This window comes from Martes martes, assembly GCF_963455335.1.
Source record: "Martes martes genome assembly, chromosome: 14".
NCBI lineage: Eukaryota > Metazoa > Chordata > Mammalia > Carnivora > Mustelidae > Martes > Martes martes.
The window spans coordinates 37431469-37439825 of NC_137902.1; the positions used below are offsets into that span (position 1 = coordinate 37431469).

General features: G+C 51.6%; 1 protein-coding gene across 5 annotated transcripts; it reads left to right on the top strand.

Moving 5' to 3' along the window:
• Positions 1 to 1525: 1525 nt before the first annotated feature.
• Positions 1526 to 8081, top strand: FXYD4 (FXYD domain containing ion transport regulator 4). 5 transcript variants are annotated; one of them, XM_080823405.1, is made up of 10 exons: positions 1526 to 1862; positions 4148 to 4248; positions 4839 to 4885; positions 5697 to 5756; positions 6315 to 6347; positions 6464 to 6487; positions 7162 to 7236; positions 7332 to 7368; positions 7659 to 7696; positions 7889 to 8081. In XM_080823405.1, the coding sequence occupies exons 4-10, from the start codon at positions 5717 to 5719 to the stop codon at positions 7906 to 7908; spliced, it is 267 nt and encodes an 88-aa protein (XP_080679531.1). In that variant the 5' UTR covers positions 1526 to 1862; positions 4148 to 4248; positions 4839 to 4885; positions 5697 to 5716; the 3' UTR covers positions 7909 to 8081. The 5 variants fall into 5 exon arrangements, with proteins under 5 accessions (XP_080679531.1, XP_080679528.1, XP_080679530.1 ...); XM_080823402.1 differs by lacking the exon at positions 7659 to 7696 and having other exon boundaries at positions 1603 to 1862; XM_080823406.1 differs by lacking the exon at positions 4839 to 4885 and having other exon boundaries at positions 1719 to 1862; positions 7889 to 8080.
• The last annotated feature ends 276 nt before the right edge of the window (positions 8082 to 8357 follow it).

The window sequence follows — 8357 nt, forward strand, 5'->3', positions numbered from 1 at the left end:
GTGGTAACGGATGGGCGCTTGAAAGGGGCCTCCTAGAGGCGGAAGAGTGGTTTCTGGAGGCCGGAGTCGGCGTGGCCTGAGAGTTAGACTCTTAATACAGTCCTAAGGGGAGTGGCTACCACCGAGACGCATGGATCCTCCTTCGTGAGACAACCTACCTCTCATCGCTTCCGTGTCCTCTCTTACAGAAGGCCCTTGGAATCCGCAGTGAAGGCCCCCTCCTCCTGTCTTTCTAACGCGCAAGAGTGGGCCAAAGACCTAACAGTGAGCCCGCAGACAGTGGCTACCCTTCAGATGGCCGCCCTGCACCCTTACACCCGCTACCCTCCTCTCACAGGCTGCCTCATTCTCTCCCACTCCTCTCCCACATCATCAAAGGGAGTGAGCTCCAGATCTGTGTGCTCCCAGATAGGAGCCCAGCTCTCTGAACACACCTGGGGGACCTGGGGAAAATGCAGAGAGAGGGGAAGGGGAGCTGGGGGACTCCTGAGGGAGACAGCACAGGAGGTGGGTCCAGGTGGGAATTCAGTATGTATTTCTCACAGGGATGAAACATTGGAGACAACTGGGAGAAGCCTCAGAGGTCAGAGATAACCTCTCACCTCATGAATGCAGTCTTCTCCCTCCTCTACCAAACCCCCTTAAAATAGACAGTCTCAGCCTTCTACTGATGCTGACATTCAGTCCCTCTTAGAAGGTAGGAAAAAAACACATTATGCTCCCACTATGTGCTAGGCAAGATAACTACTACTTCCCTTTCATTTTACCTCTGGTCATTCTTAGATAATTCCTGTTTTATTACCTTTTCTCAGGAAAGTTAATGGCTTTGAGGATGCATCTCTGGTTTTCACAGAGCAATACTGGTGCTTGCAGAAGGGGAGATGCACAGTGTGGGAGGGTGAAGAGGTGTGGCAGTGATTGACATGAGCGGAGGTGGGATCCTGGGCATCAGTGCTGATTTTCAGGTGGACACTCTTGGCAACAGACTTACCTTCTTCCACACAAGGTCCTTTATATCCTTTGCAACACTGACTCCAGAAGGGGAAGAAAGAGTTCAGACTGAATCTTTCCATTTTCTCCCTCTCAACTTTTAATACCTCCAGGCTGTCACTTGCACCTGCCAAAGTCTGGCTCTCCATCACCCACTCTTTCCAGCCTTCCATCACCCCAAGGCTTGATTTCCCTGTAAGTCTCAGTGCCTCTTACCCAGATCTCCAATCTGGAAAGTAAGAAATCAGATTCATGGGACATCTGGGTGGTTCAGTCAGTTAAGCGTCTGCCTTCAGCTCAGGTCATGATCCCGGAGTCCCAAGATTGAGCCCCGCATCGGGCTCCCTCCTCAGCAAGAACTCTGCTTCTCCCTCTGCTCCTCACCCTGCTCATGCTCCCTATCTCTTTCTTCCAAATAAATAAATAAAATCTTAAAAGAAAAGAAGGAAGGGGGGCGCCTGGGTGGCTCAGTGAGTTAAGGCCTCTGCCTTCAGCTCAGGTCATGATCCCAGGGTCCTGGGATCAAGCCCCGCATGGGGCTCTCTGCTCAGCAGGGAGCCTGCTTCCCTTCCTCTCTCTCTGCCTGCCTCTCTCCTTACTTGTGATCTCTATCTGTCAAATAAATAAATCAAAAAAAGAAAAGAAAAGAAAAGAAGGAAGGGAAGAAGGAAGAAAGGAAACCAGACCCAAACGGATGGCTCCAGAGATTCTGACGAGGAATGCATATCCAAGAAGCAGGGCAAGCGACCAGCCCTCCTTGAAAGTGATTTCCTGAAAACAGCCTTCACTGCCAGTCCAGCCTCTCAGGAATTATACTTTGAGAGAACGAGCAGTTGTTCATCCTAAACACTCCTAATGAATGAAAAGGACAGGTTAGTAAACACTTCTTAATATGCCAAACGTTTAAAGGTTTCGACAACCAGTTTCATGACCACGTGTAAGTACTGATTTTAATATCTAAAAAGATAAATTCACTAACCTGGGAATTGACTTCCCACCACTTCCAGCGGGGAAGGCATTGCTGCCTGCCACTGAGTGAATGGTCAGCCTTTGAGGCCCCTCCAAGAGGGGACAGATGCGCTCTTCAGCCGTTGTGCACCGACACCTATGGCCAGTTGGGGCAAAAGGAAGAGATGAGCCGGTGACTTACCATTGTGCTTGCAGAAGTCACACACAGGTAGCTGGGCTCTCTCTCGCTGGTTCTGCGCCAGGCTCAACCCATCCCCTAACTTGGACCAGTGTCAAGACCACAAGGCTTAAGGTGAAGTTCTCTTTCTACCTGTTACAGATGATGCTATCTCACAGGGATGGGGATGGGAGTGGAGGATGCCTGACTAAAGACAGAAGCTGCAGGGCAGAGCAAAGGTGCTAGGGCCTTCTGGAGAAGTGGGTCTGAGGTCCTTTCCATGCTTCCTGGAGACCTCCCAAAGCAAAGGGGACCCTTTTTGCGAATGCCTGCTTCATGGCTGCTGCTTCCTCACTGTGGCCTGACAGGGCAGAAGAACACTGCTGAAGGGTGTAATCACTTGAGCTAAGACCCCTTTCTACCATGAAGGCATAGTGTGACCTTGAGCAAGACCTTTCTCTTCTCTGGAATGTGGTTTCTCTGTCGGTGGGGGGGCTCTCTATTGAAGACCCCCTTTCTCTTACGCTGCAGATCTCTCTGGGCGTCTAACAGGGCCTTCTGAGCTCCAGTTACAGTGAACTGAGCAGCATAATCTGATGTCATCGTCCCCACAAACATTCAGAGTAGGCTCGGTCATGGTTCCTACTTTATGGATGAATAGGAAGAGGGTAAATTAGTTGCTCAAGTGCACATAGCAAGCAACTAACAGAGCCTGGATTTGACTTCCAAGTATGTGCAATTAATAGTTCTGAATCTTGAGGTTAATGAACTTTCCTCGCACCAGACTTAGGAGGCATTCATTCCACAAATACATATTGAGGGCTGATCATGGAACAGGCCCATACCCCCGCAGAACCTACACCCCAAACCTCAAAGGTCAGTCCTGTCACGGGAACTGGGGTTTGGAATGATAAAGGAGCTACCTGAGCTTATCCAGTGAGCAAACGGCAGGCTGGGCTTCAATTCTAGCTCTTCCTGGCCCCAGAGCCCCTGGACTTGAACTTTTGAAGGCAGGGAGCACCGTGGAGGCTTTTCATGAGAAGGTGTAACATGTTCGTACCAGGAATATCCGCCCCCTTCCTACTCACCCTTCCTCCCCGCCCTGCCTTTCAAGGTTTTGTTTTGCCCCCTCATCCCCAGGACTGGGAGCCTCTGGTGGCTTCTTGTCCTCACTGACTCAACAATCCAATGAAAATTGATTTACTGGTGTTCATGACTGGCCATTGGGAATAAGGGAACCAACAGCCCTGACCTCAGCTGATCACCATCCAGTGATAAAAGCAGCAAAGAGAGGAACTGGGGAGGAGGGACAGCAGAAGGGAGGAGCCAGAGCTCACCCAGGCCAAGAGCATGTGGTGGAGTGAGGGGGAAAAGGGGGGTTTGGCCAGCAGCCCATGAGGCAGATATGGGGGTCCACAGAGAAAAGCAGCCCACTATTCAGCCTGGAGCTGGCAGTCCTCCTCCTGGCACCACCCCTCCCACCACACTCTGTGGAGCAGGCAGGAAACCAGGGCCTGGGCCAGGGTGGTTTCTAATCCTAGCCATCAGTTTCCCTGGGCTTAAGTGGGTGTCAGGGCCTGGTCAGACGGTGGGAAGCCATCAACTCCAGCCGTCCCCCTCAGTAAACACCCAGTCCAGGGGAAAGCAGTGGGACCACTGAGCAAATGGAGCCTCAAGGCCAGTCCCTGACTCCTTGACTCGGTTGTCCCCTAGACACCCCACACAGAGTCCTTGAACCCCTGCTGCTGGCACAAGAACCCAGAAACAGCCTATCCCCCTTCCAGCAACCCTCTGGACCCCTCTTTTAGGATCTAAATGAGCTAAAGAAGCTGAAAGTCCACTTTCTCCTCAAGAAAAGTCTCACCACCTTAGCCTCCGATGGCCCCTGCGCCCCCAGGAGCTCAGCTCTGCACTGGGTGTGGCAGGGCAAGCTGTCTCAAGAGCTCACAGGGTTGGAGGGGGGCGGTGGGAGGAGTGGAGAAGGAGCTACTGGAATCTCAAGGAATCTGACCAGTTCCCTCCTGCCTACAGGTATTGTTGCCCTGGGCGGAGCTGCTGGGTTTAAAGAGCTGGAACCCACCTAGGCTGAACCCAGCCCCAGCAGCCTCTCCAAATCTGCACCCGGCTCTCAGGTGAGCAAGTGTCTGGCTAGGACTTCAGGGCTGCTGGGCGGAAGGGTGGCAGAAGAAGGGTGAGGGTGGAGGGGGGTACCAGTCTGGGGAAGGGGTGGTGGGTGCCCGGGTATTCTCAGTAACAGGGTGCATGTTTGAGGGTTTTGAGCATCAGAGGCTGTTGGCTCTGTGACCACTGTCATACAGAGAGCAGGGTAGGGGTGGGAGGAAACGGGAGTCCTCCTTTGGCTAAGGAATCCCAGGGTGGTGAGAAGGGTGAGTCCAAAGGAGGGCCGGCTTCAGAGACTGCTAAAAGTCGACAAACTTCCACATTCAGAAGCTGGACATTACTAGTCCCTTCCATCTAGGGCAAAAGAACCTATGTATGTATGTATGTATGTATGTATGTATTTATATATCAACTTTTATTAAGCGATTCATGAATCAGGCAGCATCCCATTTAGCAAACATGGAGGGCTGTGTATTTCTTTATTGTAACACCTTTCATTACTTACTGTGTGCTAGGCATTATTCTTAGGCTTCACATAGAATAATGCATTTGATTCGATCATACCTGTATGCAGTTGCTATCGATTGTCCTCATTTTACAGGACACTGAAGCACCAAGAGGTGAAGCAAGCCACTGAGTCACACAGCGGTTAGTTGGGTTTGAGGGGATTAGAGTTCCTGCCGGCTGGGCCCAGCAGATAAGAATGGGGGCTTCAGTTTGCAACAGCTGACAGTCCCTAAGCTTGCCTGCAGCTAACAACATGCAGAAAGCTGGAAGGGGTCTTATCTTGAGGAAACAGCCACCCTAGGAACTAGTACTTAGGGACATGGATGGTTCCCACCCCAGGGGGAAAGAAAGGAGCAATGTTCCTTCCAACCCACCAGGCAGTTTCCTGCTGTGGGATTTGGGGCTGCCTTGGAGCAGGATCCCTGGCTGGGGCTGGAGTGGGAGGCCCTCACATGCTTCCACTACCACCTTTCCCCTCCTCAGCTGCCTGTTTCTCTGCGGCTCAGCCCAGGTGTGCTCGCCCTTTGCAGAGACTATCTTGGAATTCATCCTGATATCGCCGGAGGCCCAGACCTTTGGGAACAATAGCTCAGGGTACCTAGCCTTTTGAGTGGGGGTAAGGAACCAAAGCCTGAGTTAGAACAGTAGCCCTGTTCCTCTGACCTAGGGTCAGGCTTCTGATTAAAGACTTTAACAAAGAATTTAACAAATCACTTACTAGGTGTGAGCATTGTTCGAAGTACTTAACTAGTATTAACTCAATCCAGGTAACTCCACTGGGCATTTACTATTATCATCTCTAGATGAGGAAACAGAAATCAGTAACTTTCTCAAGCCCACCTCATAAACTAAGTGCACCCTTGGGATCTGTGCCCTGGCTCTGTGCCCCAGGCACTGTGAATCTGGGGCAGGTCCTGGCTATCTGACCCCAGCCCGCCCCCCTCCCCTGCAGCCCTGCTCTGCAGCCATATCATGAACAGAGTGACCCGGGGCCTTCTCCTCACACTGGCAGGTGAGTCCTCCCAGAAATGAACCTGCTACCACTTACCCTCCCCACAAGGCAGTGAAAACCAGGGCAGCAGCTCCCAAAGGGGGCCTGATGTTGAACAAATGTTTTTTTCATTTAAACTGTCCATTTAAAGAGTGACACTAAGGAGATAATAGTACAGGGAGGAAGTGGATATTGCAAAAATTGTCCTAAATAATTGAATGTTGGAAAACAGTAACCATCTGTTGGCATAAAGAGAGAAGCATTCCCTGTTCCCTGTAGGGCATTAGCCAGGATCTCTGTAGGAAGCTGCTCAGAAGAGGGTAAAAAGATACCAACATAGCATGCATTTCAGATGCAAGAAATAGCAGGAAGCCTGAGAAATGGCAGGAAGGGCTGGGGGGTGGGGGGAACGGCTATGGGGTAAAAGACAAAATCCCAGGACTATCTGGGGCCGGGGAAGGTATGAGGGTGTCTTCCCCTGCCCACCCAGGAGGCTGATCTGGGCTGAGGACATGCCTGCTGCTTCCTTTTGAGACCAGTGTCATGAATTAATACCTGATTCCTCCTTTTCCCACCCAGGCCTGCCTGCCTTAGAAGCCAATGACCTGGTTGGTGAGTGAGGCCCCAGACTGCCCTGCTCCCACTGCCCCACATTTTCCCTCTAACACCCCACATCCTGGTTCTGGTCCTTATTGTTGTTTTTTTTTTCCCCACCCCCTTTCCTGCAGATAAAGACAGTCCCTTCTACTATGGTAAGAGCTGATCTCCCTCATCCCCAACCCCTGCCTTTGCCTATCCTGGACCTCTTTGCTAGAGCTTGGTGAAGGCTAATGAGGAAAGGGGCAGCATAGGGCTGGACTGGGGATTACAGAGTCGGCATGGTCTATGAAAAGAGCGAGAGGGCAATATGCAGCATGGGCTTTGGGAGAACTTCATTCCAGCAAGGAGGGAAGGTACCCACAGGATATTTAGGAAGATTTCTGGGGAAGGGGCTGGAGGCTTTTGAGCCGCCAGGTATCTCACCTCATCTTCCACTCTCTCACTTGCCTTCCCCAGCATGGTCCCTTTTCGCCCGACAGCCCTCAGCAGCTTTCCTCTTCCTCTGTCCACCACTGTCCTCCAGTGTTCTATACACTCTTCCTCTCCCTCCAGCCTCAGCACAAATGCCACCTTTCAGAAAAGACTTCCTTGATCAAAAAGGCTTCCAACTCCCTTCTTTTTCTGTGCTTTTCTGCTTATTTTTTCTTCCTCATGCTGTTCCCGGATATTATACCCCTATCTATTTACTGGCTTGTCTTTCCTGTTACCTGAAATGTAAGTGCAAATACATGAGCAGGGGATAAGCAGGTGATTAGATGTGTGTTTTGAATGAATGAGTGAGTGGAGTGGAGCCGGGCTCGTGCCAGCTCACTCTCTGCTCCCCCAGACTGGGAAAGCCTGCAGCTGGGCGGCATGATTTTTGGAGGGCTCCTGTGCATCGCTGGAATCTTGATAGCCCTGAGTGAGTAGTGGGGCTGCCAGGCCAGGCATGGGGAAGGGTGTGGGGTGGCCCAGGTGCCCCAGGTTCTTTGCACCTACCAGCTCTTCCTCTCACAGGTGGAAAATGCAAATGCAAGTACAATCAGAAGCACAGGTGAGACAGGGCCCCTATTGTATGCCCTGGGAGCAGAGCACACCTCTTTTGGGGTAACATCCTGTAATTTAGAGCAAGAGGACAGCCCCTGGGCTGCATCCTGGGCTTGCAGTGAGCCCTGAAGTGCCCCAAATCAGGGAAAGCTATAACTCTTGTTATTGTTTAAAGTGACAATGGAAGAATAGCAAGGAAGTGTGTGTGCCCCCTAGGGAGGGAGCACCAGGCATGTCTTCCTGGGCGATAAAGGACAGAGGGTCTGGGAATGCTAATTTGATGTGCTCCTTTCTCAGCCCCTTACCTGAGAAAGCCATTCCACTCATCACTCCAGGTAAGACGGGCTTCTTTGGTGTCTTTGAGAAGCTTCCGAGCACTCAGGCAGGGTGGCCATAGTATTTGAGCATTATCAAATGCCTTGTGTAAGGCTGGTCTGAGCCAGCCCAGCCTGGGGGTTTCTGGAGGCTGAGGGGGTTGTCTTTGTAATGACAATGTCGCAAGGACCTGACTCCCATTCTCTCCTCAGGCTCTGCCAGTACCTGCTGAGCACAAGACCAGCTTCATGGCACTCTTGGTACCGGCTCCGATGCTGTTCCTTCCCCACCTGGGGGCCCTGTGCTCCATGATGGCCTTTTCCCCCCAGGATGGGCCCTTAGGCACTCTTCTGATCAGAAGGCTGTCCAAAGCTTATTTCTAAATTAAACTGTCTCACCACTCCCTCCAGTGTGTGAGTGGGTCCTTCTGTGGGTCTGATCCCAGGGATGGGCAGGCTGGGCAGGGACTCTGACATCTTGCTCAGAAATGCTCAGGCCCTCAGTGGATGGTGGGGAAGGGGTCCTTTAGATTGCTGTTGCTTCTTATAGCCACATGTCTGTCCTGAGGCCTACTCCCAGCATGCCCCCAACTTTGAAAACCTGATCATTGGTTTTCTGCCCCTTTCCCTCATCCATGCACTGTGCAAAATACCTCAATGTTATATCAAAGGACCTTACAAT